Source organism: Dermochelys coriacea, chromosome 2 (assembly GCF_009764565.3).
Source record: "Dermochelys coriacea isolate rDerCor1 chromosome 2, rDerCor1.pri.v4, whole genome shotgun sequence".
In the NCBI taxonomy this organism is placed as follows: Eukaryota; Metazoa; Chordata; order Testudines; family Dermochelyidae; genus Dermochelys; species Dermochelys coriacea.
In genome coordinates this window covers 98,817,070-98,841,869 of record NC_050069.1, presented here as the reverse complement: position 1 = coordinate 98,841,869, position 24,800 = coordinate 98,817,070, and the positions used below count along the sequence as shown (strand labels likewise).

General features: G+C 39.8%; 1 protein-coding gene across 2 annotated transcripts in view; it reads left to right on the top strand.

Annotated features, from left to right (window-relative positions):
* Positions 1 to 6,103: 6,103 nt before the first annotated feature.
* The window catches only part of CD226 (CD226 molecule), a 38,435-nt gene continuing 19,738 nt past the window's right edge, over positions 6,104 to 24,800 (top strand). For both annotated transcript variants that reach the window (XM_043508167.1, XM_043508168.1), the window contains exons 1-3: positions 6,104 to 6,260; positions 6,554 to 6,883; positions 21,039 to 21,371. In XM_043508167.1, coding sequence (XP_043364102.1) covers positions 6,215 to 6,260; positions 6,554 to 6,883; positions 21,039 to 21,371 — 709 coding nt within the window. In that variant the 5' untranslated portion in view covers positions 6,104 to 6,214. The remainder of the gene's footprint in view (positions 6,261 to 6,553; positions 6,884 to 21,038; positions 21,372 to 24,800) is intronic.

Below are 24,800 nucleotides of genomic sequence, written 5' to 3'. Positions count from 1 at the left end.
ACCATATCAAAACAAAACTAAGACTTTTCAACTCAAATGTAATCACTGTTAATGTATGGCTGTGAGAACCGAAGATCTATTAAAATGTTATACAACCAGATGCCTTTGAAAATAAATGCCTACAATAGATTCTGGGCATTGGGTGGAGAGACTTTATAACTAGCGAAGACATGAACAGTCACTACCAGTTGCTCATCTCCACTAGAATTGGAAGGAAAGAGTGGACATTTGGGGGCATGTATTCTGGGTGCCAACACACAGATCCCCCTCCCCCCCAGAAGCAGTCAAGTGGAATCAACGGGTGTGAGGAAACAAGGTCGTGCAAGAGAAACCTTGAAAAGAAATCTCAGCACAGAGAGCATAAAAGTCAATCTAAGAACATAAGAATGGCCATGTGGGGTCAAATGGATGGTCCATCTAGCCCAGTGCCCTATCTTCCAACAATGGCCAATGCCAGATGCTTCAGAGGGAATGAACAGAACAGACAATTGTCTAGTGATCCATCCCCTGTCGTCCACTCCCAACTTCTGGAAGTCAGAGGCTAGGGACACTCAGAGCATGGGGTTGTATCTCTGGCCATCTTGGCTAATAACCATTGATGGACTTATCCTCCAGAGCGTATCTAATTCTTTTTTGAACCCTGTTATAGTTTTGACCTTCACAACATCCCTTGGCAACTAGGTCCACAGGTTGATTGCATGTTGTATGAAGAAGTACTTCTTTGTTTGTCTTAAACCTGCTGCCTATTAATCTCAACACTATGGAACAGATAGAAGCAGGAGCAAATGGCAGAGAGGGATGGTAGAAACTGGTTTCTGCTCTGTGCACCAATACTGGCATGAGACAGATGTAATAGTAATAACAGCGGGAGCCTGGAGTCTTGAGAATTGTTTGCAGAGGATCCTGGAGAAACCTCATCATTTATGCTTCTGCTCCTCATGCCATCTGAGCCCCATCACGCTAGCCCATTTTCCTCCTTTAAGCCGCTACCCCCTCATTCTGTTCTGCTAATTCCTCTGCTAACAAGGCCTTGAGGTGGCCTGCTGCCTCGTCTTCCCTGCTTTCTCCTCCCTGGTGGCTCCAGGATTACTGGGCACCTGTAGGGGAAGCATTAAAAGAGGGAGGTCCTCCCTTTCCTTAATAGTGGTGCCCCTACTAATAGGGGTCCCAGGCAGTATTGAGGAGGCCTCCCTGTAGCTCTGCTGTATTTATCAGAGATCTAGCTGCTGCTCAAACACATGCTCGGAGACCCTACTATAAAATCCCATGCACCAATTCATTTTCAAGATTGTAAATAAAAAAAGCAAGACATATCTCAGGCACGGCCAGGTCTCCACCAATAAGGACAAGCCCCATGGTATAAGCCTGCTGTAAAATACCACAGAGTTGCAGAAGGTAGCAGTAGAGAGAGCTAGATCAGGCTCTTTCAGTGAGAGCCATGCCCTTCTAATGGCTAGTCCACAGAGAGGATAAGGGAGTTGGTACTAGTACTGCCAGACAGAGTTGCAATAAATGGACTGACTCCTTATCCGTTCCCCTCACTCTGAGCAGGAGGGAAAGGATCTAGCCAGAGGGGTGCAATGTGTTGCACTTTTCAATATCCAGACACTAGAGAGCTCTGTAAGTTCAGTAAAAAAGTGCAACATCCTGAGATCAAGGGTGACGAGGGTCAGGAAAGAGCCAGAAGCTGCATTTGTGCAGGAGCAGCAGGCTGGAGGCAGCCACTAGATAGCTGGCTGGGGAAGGAAGTCTGGGTAGCAGGCACACTGACAGATGAGCAAGGAAGCAGCATGTTGCCAGTAAAGCATCAGTAGTAATTGCAGCAGGAGGATAGAGGGCAGTGACCAATAAGCAGGGAACCACCTGCATGTGATCAGTACAGATGGGCTCCAAAAAGGCCATAGACAAGAGAACTGAGTGGGCAAGAGTCACTGATGTGTTTACATCCAGGAGATGGGAGGCTGGAAGGGAGTATCCCTGGTACTAAACTGAGAGCCCCAAGGTACAGTTATCTTTATACCCCTCAGATGGACTGCCCCAAAGGACTGACTTCTGTACGGTTGGGTTGATTAAAAGTCCTTGCACCAGGGTCCTTGCATCTGCACTTTTTATGTTCTGGCAGCCCTAGTGAAGTGTAGTGTAGTTAATTGAAATGTGTGAGTGTTAATAGATTTGGTGTTCAGTGATCACTCCATGCTTCAGGAGCTTGCTAGAGATTTGCTTTTTATTATGTCAGTTTCCAACTAGCTGTGCATAACAACAGCTTTACAGTGCCATGCCCAGACTCTCGCTGGGAAGCTGAGCCCTTAAATGCTCAGTCCCCAAAACCACAATCGGAATTCCCTGCCCAAAGACTACCACCTGCGAAGAGCTAGTGCTTGCAGCAGCTACAGGGTTTGCCTTCCTAGTTCGTGGTATACAAAGCATGCTCCCAGATATCTAGAGTAGACTGGTATTTCACTGCACTCACAGGGAAATCCTGCAATGGGTTGGTTAAAAAGTTCCCCTTTAGCAGAAATGTCAGAGGACTGTGTTTTTGAAACTATATGTCCAGCATTGTAGTCCCTGCTCTCCTTGTGTGAGTTATATAGTAATTGTGCCTGACATCTGCTGACATGTATTTGTTACAACATATCACGTCCAAAATAATTAGGCATTGTGTAGGGTTGGATAATGATCTTAGTAACTTCCATTTCTCTCTTAATGACAGATGGAGAGAAATGAGCATGGAATTCAGTTCAACATAACAGTAATTTATATATAAACAGACGAGTGAAAATTTACTTTCACTGAAAGGAATTTGTCATTTGTGAGGCTTCTTTGGTAATTCATTTCAGTCCCAATTAAGACTGACAGATTTGTAGGATGCTTCACTAGGAATAATAAAAATAAAAATGTATTAGCACAACTTTATATTTATCTTTCTCTATCTGGTGCCAATTCCTGCAGATCTGTAAAATGCCATGCTCAAGTGTGGTATTATATAAATAATAATCTTCCAGCCTAGAGAGTTCACCTGTGACTAGACATTATAGGTGTTTTGCAGATTTTCCTTGCTCCAGCAAGTACGTGTAGAGTGTTTTGGTGGAACTTTTCTAAGGTTGCAATTTCTTTAATAGATTATATGGGCCTAGTTGACCATTGCTCCAGTCTTACATTAGTGTAACTCCACTGAAATCAGTGGAGCTACACTGATGTAAAATGTGAGTAATGCACTGGTGAATCAGGCTCCTTATTTTCCTTTTTCGGTGTAGGCTTCTTCAGTTATACTATCTGATCGTGAGCTGTAGCTCACGAAAGCTTATGCTCTAATAAATTTGTTAGTCTCTAAGGTGCCACAAGTACTCCTTTTTCTTTTTGTCTGATCTAGTTGTCTATTTCGAATATAAACTCTTGGAGCAGAGACCTTGTCTCCATCTTTGAATGTAAAGCATTTAGTACATTACATAAATAAATATAATCCAGCACCTCTCACTATCAGTGGTTATACCTCCCAATAGCCAGGCACTGAGTCTTGCACTCAAGTTGGCAACTACAGCATAATAGGGGCATCCATACCTGAGTGCCACTCATTTTCCACCAAGATAGCTTGAGTTATGAATGAGTTCCACTCCCCATTCTGTTTTGCCCACTCAGTCCTTCCTAAATAGGGTATAACCATTGATCTTAACATTTCAATCATGCAAATCTTCCCACCATGTTTGTTATACCAACTGGGTCAAATTTATACTAATAAATGAGCAATTCCAATTCCTCTCATTTATTACCCAGACTACTAGCATAGTATATAGGCTAATAAAGAATTTATTCTCTTTATGTTCCCTGGTTTCTTGATTAATTTTGTTCTCAACATCTTGATTTTCTTTTACATAAGTTCTCATTTATTCTCCCTTTTCACCCTCCTCTTTTGTTCTTCTTTAATGCGCTCCAGACTAGTCTAGCCAGCCTGTCCCCTAGAAGATTTGTTCCCCTTTTATTGAGACGGAGGCCATCCAAATTGTACAGCCTCCTTGCCCCAAAGAAGGTGGACCAATGTTCCACAAAACTAAAACCCTGTATCTGACACCACTTACCAAGCCAGCATTTCATTTCCAAAATCTTCAATTTTCTGTCTTCCTTCACCCTCAAGATAAGGATTTCCAAGAAGCTCGTTTGGACGTTCTTCTCTTTCAGCGCCCTTCCGAATTCCCTGATGTTGTCTATAGTGCCAATATACACCATTGTTAATGGATTTTTGTCCACCAACTTCAGAAGCCTATCTAGTCTTACAGTCAAATCTCTTACCTGGGAAGACAGCACATCATCCTGTTTGTCCACCTGTGCCTTGCAAAATGTTCTGTCCATTCTTCTAAGTACCAAAACCCCAACAAGGACAGGCTGTCTTCCTTGGATCATTGGAGATCTCTTCATGGGCAACCTCGCTTACCCTGCAGATTGGGCTGTACAGCCACCCACAGTATGTCCTATGCAGCTCTCCATTCTGTTTGACCAGCTGGATCTTCAGAGATATCTTCTACAGTTTCCACACTGAGAATGTGATAAAAGTTGGGTACTTCTAGCTGTGTGGAATTCCTACAGGGGCTCTTCTCTCTGTTGGTCACAGCCTGCCCATCCTTCATCTGCCTCCAGCCACGTAGCAAGCCACCTGGCCCTCTTGCCTTGGGTGGTTATGAACTACCAAACCTCCTCTCAGGTGTCCATACTCTCTGGTTCCTTAGCAGACAGTTCCTTTGTTTTTTGAATCTGGAGTGGTGAAGCTTCCTGAATCTGGTCATCCAAGAATCCCTCAACCTCTCTGATGCTCCGTGGTATCTGAACTGGTCTTCCAGACCACAAATCTTTTCTTCCAGCACAGTTACCAGCTTGTACTTCATACAGAGGAAATCCCTTGTGGCTTCCAGTAGGAAACAAACCATTGCACATATATTGTTTACCACAACTACGGTTTTATTGCTGGACATCACAGCATTAAGTGTAGAGCTATACCTAGAACAAAAGCTCCTGTTTGCTATTCCTGTTCACTTGGTCATGAGTTCACCTGGCAAATGACTTTCACTCTTCACTCCAGCCCTTCACTAACAACAAGCAAATAACTAGTCACCAAGTTAATCTACCTCCAAGCACAGCATCCACAGGTATGCGCTCTAAAACTCCCATTTGCCACTCCTGTTTGCTGTTATGGTCGAGATTTTGTGGTAAGCTGGATCTAAGTTAGACTTTGGCCTAAGAAGGAGAAATGTGTGATGCCAGTAGAACAAGTCCCAACTCAGATTCCCAATTCTAGATATGTTCTTATATCACACCCCTCACTATGGTATCTGAATGTGAGGAGGCCATTTGCTAGCCTATAGCTCATAGTATTAAAATCAAGTCCCAATCCTTAAGTGAAACCACTGGTATTCAAGATCTATGTATAGATCAGTTCTGTGACAGTCACAGGACCACTTATACTCAAAGGTAGTCTGTGCCATTGCTTTCCAGTTTAAACTACTGTATAATGAAACCATGGAAATTTCTTTTCTTTGGATACAAGAGGAATTTTATTAGCCTGCACAGATGAAAACTAAGGATCCCTATATCAGTGGCTCTCAACCATGGGCACACGAACCCCTGGGAATACACAGAGGTCTTCTAAGGGGTACATCAACTTATCTAGCTATTTCCCTAGTTTTACCAACAGGCTACTGAAATGTAAGTACAATATTTATATTTCAATTGATTTATTTTATAACATGGTAAAAATGAGAAAGTAAGCAATATTTCAGTAATAGTGTGCTGTGGAACTTTTGTGTGTTTATGTCTGGTTTTATAAGCAAGTAATTTTTAAGTGAGGTGAAACTTTGGGGGTTTTTACGCAAGAAAATCAGACTCCTGAAAGGGATAAAGTAATCTGGAAAGGTTGGGAGCCACTGCTGTAGATCACCCAAACATCATCATCATCATCCATATTTTTAAAGTTCTCTTGGGATTGGGAAGCTTTTGTTTCAGTGAATTTTGACAGACTTTTAGTGCATCTGATGTGAATAGCTGAACTATACGGTAAATCTGATTGCCTATAGATGGGGCTATTGTTTATGTGAAAGTAAAAGCACATTGTTTCTTTCTAGTGTCTCATTTCAAAAGTAAAGACTTCAGTGATAACAGTCGATCAGGAAATAGCATATTGTGAAGGGAATCTGAATAAAGCTGTATCACATAGTAATCTAATCTAGAGATGGACTATCTTGCCTGCCTTATTGTTGTTCTCCAGTTATATGAAAGTAAGATTGCTTTCTTTTTCGTTGTTAATATATGTTCTTTTGTTCTTTTTTTCTTGAATGACAGATATAATCAGAATTCATCAGTATTTATGTGTGGCTTGTATAGTTTTTCTGAATGCCTTAAAAGTTAACGGTTTTAAGTAATAACACCCATAAGGATTTTGCTGGGTCTGTTCTTGTGCTGCCAGGCTTTTCAAAATCTCAAGTATTTTGCTTGGTCTTAGGATGTTATCTCGCTAGTTGTATTAAACTTTGAAACTACAATTAGTGCTAATGCTGTGTATGTGTTTCAGCCATGGGGGAAGGAAGATTTGTGGATGCAACTGTAAAACTCACCAGTAATATGAATCTGGAATGCATCTATCCAAAGACAGCTGGTATAACCCAGGTGTCCTGGGTTAAGAGTATTGCAGCTGGCAAAGAAACTATTGCTATCTCCCACCCATTGTACGGTGTGCATATTGAAGACAAATATAAAGGCAGAGTTTGCTTTGTAAATGCTTTCTCAAGAGACAAGTCCCTAAATTTCATCAAGACAACTGAAGCAGACGTGGGCTTGTATTTATGCTCCATAACTTTCTTAGACGGAGTTTGGGAAAAGGTGATACAGGTTATCCAATCAGGTAAGTGAAACCTTTGCTATTTTATAAATTTCTGGTAAATACAAATATATACAAAGTTAGGAAAGATCTGGGCTCTCCTTTTGGTAATGGAATTTGGTGGATGATTCAGTTGCTCTGCTATGTGGAAATGGGGTAATTTGGAGATTGCTTGCTACCATTTCAGAACATAATTACATTGCCAGGGATCCAAGTTAGGGGTGCTCAACATTATCGCAAAGGAGAAGAGCTGAATGTTTAAGGGAAGACCTCACAGCAGTGATACAAATTTATTTAATTGCCATGACAAGGGTTTAGCGATGACAGGGTTTTAGAAAATATTGCACATGGCAACATCAGTGAGCCATTTCCATTGGGATATAATATCTCATGACATTGCAACCTCGCTACATGTATGAAATTAGCCCTTGTTGCCACTTTGTACTTTTTTGGGGTAGATTCATAGATCATAGATACTAAGGTCAGAAGGGACCATTCTGATCATCTAGTCCAACCTCCTGCACAACGCAGGCCACAGAATCTCACCCACCCACTCCCACGAAAAACCTCACCTATGTCTGAGCTATTGAAGTCCTCAAATCGTGGTTTAAAGACTTCAAGGAGCAGAGAATCCTCCCTCAAGTGTCCTGTGCCCCATGCTACAGAGGAAGGCGAAAAACCTCCAGGGCCTCTTCCAATCTGCCCTGGAGGAAAATTCCTTCCCGACCCCAAATATGGCGATCAGCTAAACCCTGAGCATATGGGCAAGATTCACCAGCCAGATACCCAGGAAAGAATTTTCTATAGTAACTCAGATCCCATCCATCTAATATCCCATCTCAGGGGATTAGGCCTATTTACCCTGAATATTTAAAGATCAATTAATTACCAAAATCACATTATCCCATCATACCATCTCCTCCATAAACTTATCAAGTAGAATCTTAAAGCCAGATAGATCTTTTGCCCCCACTGCTTCCCTTGGAAGGCTATTCCAAAACTTTACTCCTCTGATGGTTAGAAACTTCGTCTAATTTCAAGTCTAAACTTCCTGGTGGCCAGTTTATACCCATTTGTTCTTGTGTCCACGTTGATGCTGAGCCTAAATAATTCCTCTCCCTCTCCTATATTTATCCCTCTGATATATTTATAGAGAGCAATCATATCTCCCCTCAATCATGCTTTTGAGTCCACACTACTTGGTCATCAGTCCTTCTGCCCCAGGATTAATTCCTTTAGAAGCTCTTCAGAAACAGAATGACAGAGTAATTAGCCATTTAGGAATGAAGAGACTACGAAAGGGAGACTGTTAGGAAAGGGTAAAAAACAAACAAAAAAAACCCTCTCCCCAAATGGACATTGTTTAAAGCCGGGGAGAGGAGGAAGTCAGAGCCATGTTAATGAAAGTCTGTACAGGAGAGGGAAGGGGCCCATGTGGCTTCGCCTATCCCTGTAGTTGCTGACTGTTTTTATTGTTTGCTTTCTCTCCTTGCCCCTGTGGAAGAGGAAAGCTGGAGGATCCTTTCTTTCTTGCTGTCCCCTGGAGGTGAGAGCAGCAAGGTAGTTGTTTGTTTGGCTCTTCTGTCAAGACTGCCAGCAGTGAGGACACTTAGTGCCAGTTATGAACATCTATCTACTAAGGGAGCTGGATTACAAACATAAATTCATTTTGTGCAGGCTATTGAACAGCTTTCAGAAGATAATACATTTTGGTCACTACTCAGCCTGGGCTACATTTGAACTGCTGACCAGTGAAAGTCCTATTCCAGGCCATTAGAGCTACCGTGGTAAAATTTGACTCTTCATATCTCCATTTTAAAATATTTTATTTTGGTATTTCCCTTTCAGGCAATGATGAGCTGAAAGGAGAATTTAGCCTCTAACAGTTGGAATCCAGTAGCTGCTAATGGGACACTTCCTTTTTAAATTCCATCTTCCTTTCCTGCACTCTGTCCTCTATCCTTCATTTATTTCAGTATCCTTATAAGTTTAAGTTGCAGTTGTAGTCAGAGTTAGCTGTATAAAAATGATATATGGGGGATCCATATTATCCCATGGTGAATATTCTTTCATATTAATCCCAGGTCAAATAAGAGAGAAGACTTTTCTGACTTTCAGGTTCAGCCTGGGATCTAAAAGCCTGTATTCTCTCTAACTTTCGCCTTTCCTCCAGAATGAAGATGTTGCGCTTGGGTTTAAGATGACACTTTTGTTGAGATGGAATCCAGGTCATCCTTCCCTACCTATCTTAGCTCTGTCAATTGTAAAAACTTCTCTTTGTCAGCATAGTGACTAGATGTGGGGAATGAGAAAATTCTGTTTTTACAGTTACTTTCCTGACTAAAACAACACTTTTAAAACTTGCTAATTCTGTTTCTTTTGCTCCTGCCCCAAAAGTTGTTTTAGCTAGAGAAAAAATTCTGGGATGGAAATGACTATACCTATTATGTAGCCATCAATCAGTCTACCAGGTGAGGGGAGCATTTTTTTTCCCTGAAACAAGTATGGGGATTGTGTTAACAGTCTGCCAACAGCAGGGAAGTCTTCATTAGCTGCACCTTGCACCTGTAACAGTCAGTCATTGATAAATCCAGTGTTGAGCTCCATACTTATGCTCACCAGTGGTTTCCTTCAGTGATATCCGTGAGTAGCGGCTTTTTTGTTTTATTTCTCTTGTTAGATTAGGGGTCTTTGCATTTTGGTCTCTTTAGAAGATCAGTAAAGTTAAAAGATTCTGGAGGAAAAGACGATCCTTCTTTGTTTGAAGGATAAGAGGGAAGACTTCTTAAGGGCCATAGGGACCAAATGCTAATTTGAGCCTTTGAAAATCTGCCCTAAAGCCACAGAACTTTTAATATGGTTCATATCACTCAGCCTAGAAATTGTTTCTAAAGGCTAAACCAAACAATTAGGTCCCCTAAAAATAGTACATATTTGCAGTTTTAAAAGTGATTTTAAATAATATCTGATTGGTACATTTGACTTTCCTAATCCTATTATTTTAATTAATTGAAACACGGAGGTTTAAAGAGAATTGTAACAGAAACCAAAGAGCAGTGGAAGGAAAGTTTGTGGTCTCTTCTTTCCTTTGGTGAAATGTCAATATGAAAATATCAGTGATGACACCAGCAAACATCTGAACGTTTTTTTTATTAATTTCTTGTGATACTATTTGCAGAGCTTAGGAAGTGGTTTTTACATGCCATCTATCCCAGTATTTCATTTAGCAAGTTGTGAGGCACAGATATGTAACCCTGACTCCAGCACATTGGCTAGCAGTGCCATTTACAGACAGACCAATGGGTCAGTGGCCTACATCTGTATTCAGTTCTTGCATCCAACACACACTGATCCACCACCTCTAACAAATAAAAAACAAAAACCAAACAGAGGTCTAACTGAGACTTGTTGGACTTACACCCTGACAGACTGAAGACTATAAGAGTCAGAAGCTCTTCCTTGTAACTTTTTACCTGTCTCCAAGCACTTTTTTTTTTTTCCAAGCTGGCACTGCCTAAAATAGCTACCATGCCCTAAAACCAGAACAAGCACTGAGTGAGTCATGGAGAGTTTTCAGTTTGTGATGGTGTGGCATGGAATTAATGAATTTGGGAGATCCTGCACTTAAATAGCACAGTGTTCAAGGCCTGAATTGGAAAGAAAATGGTGCTTTTGGTTAAGGGGGGACTTATTACAGTCAATAAGTACCTACATGGGAAACACACATTTGACAATGGGCTCTTCCATCTAGCAAAGGCAAGTACAATGGCTGGAAGTTGAAATTAACCACTGGAACAACTTACCGAGGGTCATGACTGGATGATCACAGCCTTCTGGTCTTGGAAGCTATTAATGGGCTTCAGCTACTTGAGATGCAATGGAGAATACACAGTGCAGATGTCAAAACATGATCAGAGGTACCTTGGCTTGGTTCCCTCTCAGTGGTATTCAAATATACCCCGGGATAGCGCCAGATTGAAACATAGGCAAAAATCTTGGTGTGCCTAAGAGACTGGCCCCATGAGCCATGTGATGATGTCAAAATCTAAGTTTTCACTTGGGGGGGGGGGAGAAATTTCTAGGCCTTGAATTGCAAAGAAGTTTGAAAACTTGAAAAGATACAGTGAAGTCTGCCTGCAGACAGTGTTCAGCAGAGGGAGAACCAGCAGTCGCTAATCAGACAGAAAGCCACCTGGCCTCAGGCTCATACTCCTGACCAGATTAGGCCCTCACGGCTCCAGGAAAAGGAAAAGGTGCATGGATAGTCAGTGAGGAGGTGTGATTGTCCTGTTGAGCTATGTGGGATCACCCATTGGTAGGGCTCAGATGTCCCACTAGCTTGCACTTCATAGCCATGAGAGTTCAAAGCTTACTTTAAAACAAAAAAGTAAAGAACAACATGGCTATTTCAAGAAAAAAGGGAAAAGGTTGGTGACCCTTTGTGACCCATCGCAATTTGAGCTCTGAGCAAGTCTACCCTTTCTTGACAGGGATTTCCTATAAAATCTAAAAAATTAGAAGTGAAAGAGACCTATAGGCCCTTTTCCAAAAGGCCTGGTTTCTTTGTTCAGTTGGGTATTTTGAAGTTATTTTATACATTGTCTGCAGACATTATGAACCTCTGCCATTTCAGGATTGTGCCGAGATCTGTATTTTTGAGTGCTTTGGCCAGTCTAACTTAAAATTCCTCAAGAAACGAGGCTTCCACCTCATTCCTTTGGGAAATTAATCCACAGTGTAATATCTGCAAATGGCATCCCCTTCACATATATCAGCAAACTATAAATCCCAGTTAAAATTGCAGTCGTTGTCAGAGGTAACTATTTAAAAATGATATCATGAGGTTCGGTATGCTCAGTGTTAGGGATTTTCCCCCCTGTTTTAGCGCTTTTAAAAAAAATTCTTCAGATGTTCTCTTTAATCTGACGAGAGAGAATAAATGTCACATAGAAATAACATTTTTTTTTCATTTAGAAAAATTAAGCCTGGGAACAAGAACAATTGTGTGAATTATTTGCTTCCCTAAAGGTGTATGCAAACATTGGTCTAAATGGAATGAACTGCCTTACCACTGGAGATGATGCCTTATAACTTTATTCTACCACATGCATTAAACACTTAATTAAAAATAGGGCATTAAAATATATCTATCACAGCAAGATCATAGCAGAACATTTTCTGTCAGTTTTATCTAATTTTATAGATATAAATATATACAATCCTGGAGTCAATGAAGGCAGGATGATCTAGCAAATAGAGCACTGAACTATAATTCAGGAGACCTGAGTTTTATTCCCAGCTCTGCCACTGACCAGCAGTATATGATCTCTAGCAAGTCACTTCCCCTCTCGCTTTTAGTTTCACGTCATTGTGTTAGTTTTTCTACCTTTTAATATGAAGATGGTCACATTTGACTTCTTTTCTAAAATGCTTTGAGATCTATGGATGAAAAGTGCTAATGAGAGCAAAGTATTATAGTTCCCTCTGTTTTGCTTTGTGTCCTGCAGTGTAAATTCCATTATCAAGTAACTCTGAGTACCTGTAAAAAGATAGCTGTTATTGAGGCAGTATTCTTTTATACACAAATCTGGCCAATATATCAGAAGGGTCACTTTAGTAGACATTTGAGACTGTTTTTGAGTAACAATGACTTCCTGAGTTTAAGATTTTTGTTAAAATTTGTATTTTATTGACTTTTAATGAACATTACTTTTCCAAAAGGTCTGGTTTCTTTGTTCAGTTGGGTATTTTGAAGTTATTTTATACATTGTCTGCAGACATTATGAACCTCGCTTCTTCTATTTGTTGGAATGGCAGATCTGGGATTTTGCAATAAGCTCCATCTTTATGAAATACAGTGAACTGAATGAGATCTGAAGTTTTATCCAAAAAATATTTTAAATCCTTTTTTTTTCTTGCAAAATAGTTAGCTGTATTTTCTATCATTTTGTTAGGCATACTCTACATGCGAAGTTCCATCAGTTACATTAAAGGTGTGATTTTTATACTAATTTTATTTAAACCACTATAACTTTTTCTGTCTGGGAACTCTTAGATCAATGTAAACATGGCTTATGTCAGTTCAACTTGCAGTGGTAAACTTACAAGCACAAGCTAAACTATATAGCCAGTTTTAAACCAATGTAAGGGGTCCATAGTTTTTTGTTTTTTAACTAATTTATCTAAATCGGATTTTAAACTTGCACAACTTCTGTGCACAGATAAACCCTATGTGTTTTGGATCATTCTTTATAATAAAAAAAATATCAATAGTACTCCATTCAGACAATTCTCAGGCACTGTAGTGCATCACTTAATTTCCAGATTAGTTAGAAAGGAAGAGAAGTGTTCTACAGAAACTGTAGACATAATTAAAATCACACTTAGTCTAAGCTCTATTTGAAGATTGTGAACAACTGTTAGGCTAGTATTGAGCCAGCATTACACTAACAGTATTGGATATGGATTCCTTTCCTTGCTGTTATCTTTACCATTGTTGGTGGAGCTGGTTGGGAATTTTTTGGAAAAAAAAATTTTGTTGGGAAATGCTGATTCATCGAAACTGAAACATTTCATGGAAACTTATCAGTTCTCCCCAAAATTTTAAAAATTTCATCAGGAAAGTTGTTCAGATCCAGGATTGGGAGGTATGGGAATGGGGTGAGGAGGCCAGGAGAAAGAGACCCATCCTAGAATAGCCAGTAGTTAGTTATCATTAGGACACTCACCTGAAATGTGATGGCAATACTATTTTAGACTTGGTTTTGGTAAGTAGTGAGGACATTAAGAAAGAGCTAGTTGTAGAAAATAACCTTGAATCACCAATTGATATAGCTGTGAAAAAGACAAGTGTGAGGTGAGGCCCGTCCAGCAGAGAGAGGGGGAAGTAGTAATACCATTGAACAAGGCATCTGGAATATTGTGTGTGATTCTGGTCACCCATGTTCAAGAAAGAGGAATTCAAATGAGAACAAGTACAGAAAAAGGCTGTACCAGGATGATCAGGAGAATGGGGAGTCTGTCTTACAAGGGAAGACTAAAAGAGCTTGGCTTTTTTAGTTTAGCAAAACTAAGGCTGAGAAGGGGATATTATTGCTCTCTATAAATATATTGGGGAAGGAGGTAAAAGACAATCTAAAGAACAATTTTTGCACAACAATGAATACATATACATTTGTCGTGAGTATCTTTTAGGTTGGAAAATAGAAGAAGGCTTCTAACCATGAGAGGAGTGAGGTTCTAGAATAGAATTGCCCCAATAGTGTAACTGGGGGCAAACAAGCTAACTAGTTTTAAGATGGAGCTTGACAAATTTTATGAATGGGATGACATATGGGGTTGCTTATCATAGCCGTGGGACTGGGATCGATGACCCAGGAAGTCCCATCCAGGTCTATGTGCCTATGGATGTGGGAGACTCTGGTTTAAGTCCCTGCTCTGCCAGATCTGTAATAAAAACAAATATCAAAGCCTTATTTTTGTGTGTGAGATATAGAATCCTTGTTTTTCTAGTCAGCCTTATCTTATACTCCGTGGAGGCCTTGAGCTGGATTATCCTCTACCTTGCACCTTGGATAGTAGTTTAACATCCAAGCAAAGTGAGAACAAAGTCAGGGTAAATTGATAACATTCTGATTTGGTAGCATTTTACATCCACTTTGCACTGGTATAAATGATAATGAAGGCAGGACCCCTGAGGTTTGTCATTGAATAAATATGGCAACAAGTGGCTAATTTGTTGATTGTTCACACTCACTTTAGTTGTATTTGCTGAAATACTTAAGCACCAAATATAACTACAGGCATTTTTAGTGTAAACACCAAGTATGTTGTTTAAATATGTGAATGAAGCATCTTTAAGTGGACGAAATAGTGAACATCTAGAATATTACTGTAGAGACCCCGATGGTACATTCTGTCTTTATTTGATTTGATTATTCAGGTCACTCTAGTGTCCACCAGGAAAACGTTTGCCAGCTCTGTGTTGTTTTTGATAGTGTGTCTTGCTGTGGTCTGAGAGTACACCAAGCTGTTTAGAGAAGTTCTTTAAGGGCCTTTTTAATAGTATTCCTATCTTGTGTGAACCGCAACCACTTCCTATTACCCTAAAAAACCACAGAGAAAGCTCCATTAATATGCCACAAATTGAGCTGAATGTAGGGAGTTTGCCCGTTCCATATAGTTATGTTTCAGACGTTCTTCCTGCACTACACTTAGCACTGTACATGTTTGCACTCTGTTCATGTTTGGGAGTTTTTCTTTAGGACCGTAAAGGCTAGAACTGCCCCAGCCACCCTAAATGGAAGCTAGATTCTGCAGATGCTGCTGAATTTCACTGGGAGAATGCACTTTGACCCCAGCCAGGTCTACGATCAATTGCTGGACTTTCTGAAGTCAGTAGATGAGCTGATGAGGGATATGAAGTTTGGTATATCTACACTTTTATAAAATGTAACTCAAGAGGTCACAGAGTAATTTTTGCAAAACACTATTACATAAATAATAGTGATTAAACACTAACAAAATCCTCAACCAAAAGACTTAATTAAGCTAAAGTTTAGATTGTAAACACCTATGAGTTCTGGAAGGAAAGAAAAATTTAGACCATTTAAATAAAAAAAAAACAAAATAAAGACAAGAAATTCTAAGACAATGATAAACTGAAAAGAATCAACAAAATCAAGCATCTGAAAGTATGGAAAATAGACAGTTAAGATACCACAAACAACCATTTATATGTCACTATACTGTTGTCCACCCACCACTCAAAATGATGAGATAATCATGCCTACACACTGCATCTTCCACACGAAAGTATGAGGCACCTACTCCCATTCTCTCACCTGGAACGCACGATACTCATGTTCACACCACAAAACTCCTACATTTGCATCGCCTACACAACTGCAGACTATCCTCTTATTCACCCCTTCTCGAGAAATGGCAACACCAACATCTTGCTTCGTGTGCTACACATACACACAAAGACCTGTCCGATGTCATACTGCTTTTCTCATACAGTTGTCATCCTGGAAATGTTACAGAGGCTGAATCCTGTATATCTAATTTACCAATCTACGTGTACACCTAAGTTTTTTATGTTGTACTTATCAGTATGGTATCTAAATATTTTCTTTCTCTCTAATCCTTCAGGCAAAAGAACATCGATTTGTGTACTTGATTATTTATTTTAAGGGCATTTATTTTTGTGGGTGGAAGCTACTGAAACAGTAGGTTCTACCATCTGATCTGAATGACAGCTGGCTTGGGCTCAGCCTGATCATTCCTGATATCCTAGCACCAAGAGTGTTCTGTTCCCAGTGTTGTATTATTCCTGGGGAGAGCAAGGCATTCGCTGAGGTACTGCTTAAATAGATTCCAGTTCAACAAGTCTTTTGTAGATTAGGACCAAGCCTTTTAAAATTCTTTTTTGGAAGAGTCCTGGGAGCCTGTGGCATTTAGAAAGCACAGGTGCTCGATGCCTATGTCAGCCTTTGTTGCTAACGACATGAGCTGCTATGAGGTATACTCACTCCAGTTTTTTTGTCGTGATTGACTCTAAACTCAGGTAAGAGTGAGTTAGAGTAGTTCTGTCTGGAGATGATGGAAACAGGAATGACTGTGCCACAGCCTCCTGCCCAAGAGATGGTGAAAAAAGATTAGCTGTTCATTGGCAGCCGGAGTTTCCTCAGTGGTCAGGCTCACTGACCACTAACAGTGGTTATTGTTGACGGCACAGGAGCTAGTGGAGTGACAACATTGAGCCAGGGGCTGAATGTGAGGGGGTTCAGGGCCACATGGGGCTGAGTGGGGGGGTGGCTGAATGGGGAGTGGGTTGCAGGGACACATGGAGATGGGCAGATGTTCCTGACAATGGAAGAGGCTAGGGGTCAGTCAGGGTCTGCATGGGCAAGGCTCCCCAACTCTCTAACAATCCCACTCCAGAAAAAACCTGTTCCATACTTCTCCCAGCCACACCCAACAACCCTCCAGGTTCACTCCTAGGCTCCTTCCCAGCAATTACTTCCCTCTCCCTTAGCTCCTCCATTACCTGTGACTCCCCCAAGCCTTTGCACTATTTCTGAAGGGTCTAGGAAATAAGTTCCTGTATTATAGTTTCAATTAATTATTACTCAAAATTTTGCATTATTATGCTAAGAAAGGAATCTGTTTGTCAAAAAACATTTCCTGAGTCTTTTTTTATCAGTATCTGTGTTCTTACAGACATACTTGGTGACAGGTATTTGAAATAAATTACTAAAATACTGTAAACCTGCTGAGGTTCCACCATATCTATTTGTCTTTGAAAAAGTAAGTAGGAGCAAAAATAGCTGCAAAATTATTGTTACCTACAGAAATGTGAAAAATATATGCAAAAGTAATTTTTGAAGGTGCCCCTGCTCCCTACCCATAGGCAGTGTAAGCACCCTGATGTTGACTGTTGACTCAGGTGGAGTGCTCCCCACAGCAACTGTGTGCACTCACGGCTTGACTTAGATTGCCTGTTGCTAGGCAGAAAGTGCTTGAACTAGTGCAACTTGTGATAAGCAGTAATAAAGTCATATATACTGACTTTAAAAATGAATGAAAAACTAGCTGGGAGTGGGAGAGCCTGATGTCTGAACCATCTGCCAGTGAAGAAACAAAAATTAGGTGAGGTTGTCCAAAGAATGGGAAAAGTATTAGAATTGGGCCAGAAACAGTTCTCTTATCCTGCAAGAATTTTCAAAATTTTTAAAAACTTTCCCATGTCTGATCCGAACAAAAAGTAGGAATATTGAAAATTTTCAGAAGCTGAAATTCTGATTTTTTTTTAGATCAGATAAAAAAAAATTTTGTTTAGATAATTTTGAACTGTTTCATTTTGATTTTTAAAACTTTTTTAAACTATAAATTAACTTTTTCAATTCAAAATAAAAAGCCCTTTCAACCCTACACCTGGAACTTTTTGTTACAGGATGCTGAGAATAGATACTGGAATCCTTCACTCCAGCCAACTTTCTGTTGCAGAATTTGAGCTTATCTGCTCGTCCTCTTAAACCCTAGCAATTAAATTACATTGGTTTATATCCATTTACATTTTCAAGGCTACCATAGCAAGAAAAATGCCTAGAGACTTTCAAGAGACAAACATAAAGATTTTCTTTCACATTTTTAGTGGCCTCAAACCATGGGGAAGGGTCCATGGCTCCAAGATATGAGGAGACTAGAAGATAGCTCTGACTGTGACTGAATTAGTTCCAGCATTAGCAGGGAAAAACTTATTCAGAGAGTCTAGCACACTCATCTCACACAAAGCAAGAAGTAAGTATATAGTGAGATGTGCTAAAAAAGAAAGTTGTTACATGGAGGAGGAGGAGGAAAGTACTGAGCTAACACCCTTGTCAAGATAAAGAGAGCTAATTAAATAAAATAAAAGCTCCAAATGTGCAGTATTTTTGATCCATTTATTGGGAGCATTTAATTAGAAATATGTAGGCCTGATTCTCCACTACCGTGCACCTTCTGGGGTCACCTATACACAGTATGTGTAAAATACTACCGTGTCAGAATGGCAGCGTTTTACACCCACTTTCACAGGTTTAAATGACTGCAGATAGGTTTTATTCTACAGTAGGTTGCCCTATGTATAAACGCGCGTGAGAGAGAAAAGTAAAGATTATCATTTTAAAATAGATTGTGACTTCTTCTTATGATGAAATGCTCAAACAGCTACATATTGGCAATGAATTTCAGTGCTATCCTTATTTGTTTTGTTTTATAAAAATATGTTTGGCTATTATTTTCATTTTCTTCCTATCCTAATATTTATTATATCAAAAATAACCAAGTTAATGCAATATCAAGTCTGAAGTGCACAATATCAAGTATTTAAGTGCATACAAGTCTGAAAGTTATAGGTCTAAGGTCCATAGCCACGTTAACTCTGTTCTTCCTGTGTGTATATTGTAATAGGATCTCTTATTGTAAGACGGTATACTGCTGGTAACTGTTACATATTATTGGGCCACTAATATAATATGAAGAAATAGCACTTTTCATAAAGTCATAGATGTAAAGACCAGAAAGGATCATCTAGTCTGACTAAGCATAGTGCAGGCCAGGAAGACTTCTCTGAATTAATTCGAACCATATCAGTCTCTTAGAAAAACATCCACTCTTGTTGATCAAGTTGGCAAGTTGTTTCAAAGGTTAATTACCCTTCTTGTTAAAATTTTGCACCTTACAGGATGAATTTGTCAACCTTCAGCTTCCAGCCATTGGATTTTGTTATACCCTTGCCCATTAGAGTTCTATTCATCACATTTCTATTCCCCATGAAGGTACTTGTACAAACTTTGAAGAAGTCACCCCCTGAATCTTCTTTTTGATAAGATACATAAATTGAGCTTCTTGAGTTTTTGACTATATGGCATATTTTCCAATTCTTTAATCATTCTTGTGCTTTTCTCTGAACCATCTCCAGTTTTTCGACATCCTTCTTGAATTGTGGACACCAGAACTAGAGACAGTAATTCCAGTAGTGTTTGCAACAATGTCAAATGTATAGGCAATATAACTGCCTCCTCCTGCTTGATATTCCTATATTTGTGCATCCAAGGATCACATTAATCCTTTGGCCATATCATTGAAGTAGATGCTTCTGTTGAGCTGATTGACCATGACACCGCTCCCTCCTTTCCCCCCGCCACTTTTCGGAATCACAGCTTCCCAGGATAGAGTCCCTTAGCCTGTAAGTTGGGCCTCCATTCTTTGTTCCTAGATTTATGTCTTTGCATTAGGTCATAATAAAATGCATATTGTTTTCTTGTGCTTGGTGTATCAAGCAATTTAGATTGTTCTCTATCAGTGACCTGTTCTCTTCATTATTTACCACGTACGGGGTATGCTTTGTATGAAATACCACAACCATATACGAATGATGAATCTGGTGGTTAGAGGTACAGTGTAAATTGCCCATTTCAATAACATTATGAGACCTGTCAGTTAGCCAGTTTTTAATCTACTTAATGTGCTTTTGTATTATTTTGTTTTACTTCACTCTCCCCCATATGTAAGTTAATGGTATCAAGTGCATGCAGAAGCGCATGAGAAACGCATCTTGAGACAAGTTTCTGAAGTGAACAAAAGTAATATGAGATCCAATGCTTCAGTCCTTACCACCAGTGGAAATTGAGTGCACTGAGCACCTTGGACTGTTCCTTTTACAGTAACTTGATTTCCAACCTCTTTCAGTACCAAATGTCTCCAAACAAGACAAAAATACCTATTGTCATTTAGGAGTTACATACATCCAAAAATCGATGTTAGAAACCAAACTGTTATTGAGTCCTCTGAATGCCAAGATTATTTAAAGTTGTTCTAAAGAAGAGGACCTTTTTTCTAGCTTTGTTTATTTATAACCAGCTAACTATTTCACTCCAAAAACTACTTCTGGGCTAAGAAACTTTAACGAGGGATTTTTAAAAAGAATTTCTTTTAAGAAATTTGTGCAACTGAGAAGTCAGTTTTTTGAGCTGACAGTAACTAAAATAATTCATTTGGGGAGTTACTGACCTTTCACAGGTCAGCCAAATGTTTAGCTATCATGCAAGTTTTTCCTCAGTGGGCAGTCTGAGATTTTTTGAGGTGCTCTGGGGCTGTGGTTGGGAGAACTTCAGTTCATTAACTGGTACCTTATGTAATCTAACTGATGAATGTAGATTTGGAACTATATAGGGGGTTGAATTTTTAGTTCATGTGCTGAGAGGTCACAACAGGCAAGTTTTTATTAATCTGGAAAATAAAAATTAACGTGACTGAAAAACAGACTCTTAGAAGGAAAGTGCCATCTGAATCTTAACTTGATTGTTACTATAATTTTGTTGTGGCCAGGGATTTATTCGACAATGTGGGTAAATGGGTAATGCATTAAAAATAAACTTGAAAATATCTTCACATCCTGCATTATAGAGGTGTTATAATATAGTTTGTGCACATGTGTGTGTATATATGTAATGTTACCTTTAAGTGTTTTAAAATTACCAGAAGTCTTCAAACATCCTTCTGCTCTAAGCCAATTTAATTAGTATTAGCACGTAGTATTAGCATATGGACAACAGTATTTCTTGGAATAGATTGTTGCTCTTAAATGTAACCTATATACATTATAAACACTTTTTTGCTTTCCTTTTAACAGATTCTTTTGAGGTACCTGTGCTGCCAATCAACCACATGATTACTGAATCAGGGGGAAATGTGACGCTTAGATGTCCTTACAGTGTTGGAAGTTTGGTGCAGCAATTGATGTGGGAAAGGATTAAAGTGGATCGGGTGGATACCATAGGCCTGTGTAACCTGTCAGAAGGGAAAATCTATGGTTCAGATTACCAGGAGCGTATAATGATAGATTGTGCTACTCAGGAGAGCGACATTCTTGTCATTCAAAATGTTACAGCTTCTGACTCTGGAATTTACCGCTGTCGTTATGGTGGAAACAAAACCCATGTGTTGAACTTGACTGTCACTAGCGGTAAGTGAAGGGGCAGATGGGAACTCTTTGAACTGCTTATGTTTCCCCCCTCATGCACAAATACTCGTAACTGCTAAGTGGGCTTCTCTGATGTCACGAATAGCAGAATGTGGTGGTTACGCTGGCTTTCACAAGGCTGGGCTGACTTTGAACCTGGCTGGTCTCTGTGTTACTTTTACAGCTGTCTCAGGAAAACCAGTGACTGTGTGGGAGTGAGAGAGAAGGGTGCTTTGGAACAGGGGAGAGTAGTGGGAGAGAGCTGCATAAGGCAGGGAAGGAGTCTCCAGCTCCATTCAAGCTGTACCTTGGGAATTTCCGAGTGTTTATGCCCTGGGGCAGGGGTGCTGGAACAGTTTTTATAGTGGGGGTGCTGAGTGCCATTGAAACAAACTGTCAACCCAGTATATGATGGAAACCACTTCAAGCCAAGGGGTGCAGCACCTAAATCCAGCACCTATGCCCTGGAGTGCATTATGCTGGGTTCCAGAAGTGTGATGCACTCTGAGTTGTAAATATCTGGGAAGCTCAAGAGTGCAGTTTGTCTGGAGCTACAGTACATCAAACATGGCTGCTACAATATGCATGTCAGGTACTTGTTTATTTATATATATTTGTTGTTTTGGATATGAGTAGAGAATTCATCCCATCCGTGTTGTAAGCTTCTAATGTAATGCTTGTGAAACAAGCCAAACTGACAGCTACACTTGCTGAAGTCCAATCATTATCCTTGCAATAGTCTAAGCATACACCAAAACAGTGCAAATTCCCCCACGTTGCCCTAAAATGACCTAGGCCTGCCCAGGTGAAAAGATAGCTTGGCCACCCCAGCTCAGTGGTGGGCAACCTGCAGTCTGTGGGTCGCATGCAGCCCATCAGGGTAATCTGATTGCAGGCCACAAGACATTTTGCTGATGTTGACCATCCGCAGGCATGGCCCCCTGCAGCTCCCAGTGGCTGCAATGCACTGTTCCTGGCCAACAGGAGCTTCAAGAAATGGCAGGCCACAGGGACGTGTTGCCCTCCACTGCCCTAGCTTCTCTACTAATTGTGCTGATGATATGGGGATATGGCCACCACCACACTAGTAAATAAGATGGAGACCACAAAAATAATTTCTTCTAGACCATTGAAGAATTGTTGTGTGATATCAACCAGGCTTGGCTTCTCACTGGCAATCTGATAGGAAATGCTCCATGTTCCATTATCAATGCACAGAGCCATCCAGCTGACAGTGCTTTGCATCACTAAAGGCTATGGACTGGATCTCACTACCTTGTCTCAGAACTATATAATGTAGATACCACATGCAGAGTAAAAATTCAAAATAGGAATTTCTTTTTTTGGTTTTCTTTTAAGAACTAGTCGATTTTCATATAGTCTTTTTCATGCTTAGAAACCTATCCAATGAATTTACAGCCAGGAAAGAACACAGTGCAAAGTGCTAACTATGATGTACATGAAATTAAAGACAGTACATGTGAGAATATGGAAACATTTTGCACTGATTGCTTGCAACAGTCTCCTTCTTCCTAACAGGAAATCTAACCATTGCGAAAAATTTGATATTCTCCTGTGTATATGTGAACTAACTCAATTTTATTGCATTTTCCATTCATCCTGATACCGCAGAGCTCCTTTGATGGTCCATTCTAAATAATCCTGCTGCAGTTTTGATTTCTACTTTAAATATGCTTTGAAGGAGCTAAGACTCATTTTAGGTTGTTTTGAAAGTATAACTCCTCTTGTGCCTTCCAAATTCGACTCCTTCCATTCATGTTTAAGTCCATGCTGTTAAGTACCTTTAAAGGTGCTGTTTTTTCTTTTTCATCACTGAGTGTTCTGGATATTCAACATATATCCTAGGACTAGAAGATTTTCTTTAACAGAAGTAGTTCCTATGGCATGGAGTCTGAATCCTTTCAGAAGATTTCATCCAAAGGGTGGTTATTAGGGGGTGGAAACATGGGAAAATAAACTGGGCATGTTACTGTGGTGCACACCTAACCTGTTGTTGAAGCGAGAAGGGAAAGAAGCTTTTGAATCTTGAATTTCTCTTGACTTTAACAGTTTTAGGCATTCAAGTTTAAAAACGTTGACCTTATATAATAATAATCAAACATGCTTGAACCTGATGAAGTGTCTAGGAAAATTCCTATTGACTCCAAGTGCAGCAGGACACAAAAAGCCCAAAACAACAATAAAAAAACCCAAACAATAAAAAGGACCAGTCTACCCCACCTGTTAAAATGCCCTCTCCCAACCTAAAGGTTGATTATTAACCTTCTATAGCTTTAAAGAAATCTTATAAATCCCTGACAACTTTGACATTGTCAGTGTACATTTGACAGGTTTCAGAGTAGCAGCCGTGTTAGTCTGTATTCGCAAAAAGAAAAGGAGTACTTGTGGCACCTTAGAGACTAACAAATTTATTAGAGCATAAGCTTTCGTGAGCTACAGCTCACTTCATCCGATGAGCTCACGAAAGCTTATGCTCTAATAAATTTGTTAGTCTCTAAGGTGCCACAAGTACTCCTTTTCTTTCAGTGTACATTTGGTTTCTCTTTCTAACAACTGTTGTTAGATGGGAAAAAAGTTGAGACTGTGCCTACAGTGCAATACAATTCAGAGTGTGCCAAGCCCTCTCCCTCTCAGATACACACATTGCAACATTACACACACAACTGTGCACCTTTTATCATAATGAAAGGAAATATTTTGGATTGAAATGTTTTTCCAATCATTTTGTTTTTATTTTTCAAAAGTGTTATAACGCACAATGAATGAATGAGAGAAATATTAACTGGAAGGGGGAGAGAGAACTGGTATCACTTCTGTACGTAGTAATGCACATTGGAAAACATAATCCCAGGGTAATCTGATTACTATACATGTAAAATGATGGGGTATAAATTAGCTGTTACCACTGGAGAAAGAGATCTTGGAGTCATTGAGGATAGTTCTCTGAAAACATTTGCTCAATGTACAGCATTAGTCAAAAAACTAAAAATATTAGGAACCATTAAGAAAGGGATAGATAATGAAACTGAATATATCACAATGACACTATGTAAATTCATGGTATGCCCACACCTTGAATACTGTGTATTATCCCATCTCAAAAGAGATGTATTAGAATTGTAAAAAGTACAGGGTGGGGTAACAAGAATGATTAAGAGTATGGAACACCTTCCAGATGAGGAGAGATTAAAAAGTCTGGGACTGTTCAGCATAGAAAAGAGACAACTGACAAGGGACAACAACAAAATCCTGAATCTATAAAATCATGAATGGTGTAGAGAAAGTGAATGGGGAAGTGGTGTTTACCCCTTCACATAGCACAAGAACCAGGGGTCATCCAATGAAATTAACAAGCAGCAGGCAGGCTTAAAACAGTCGTAAGGAAGTACTACTTCACACTATGCACAGTCA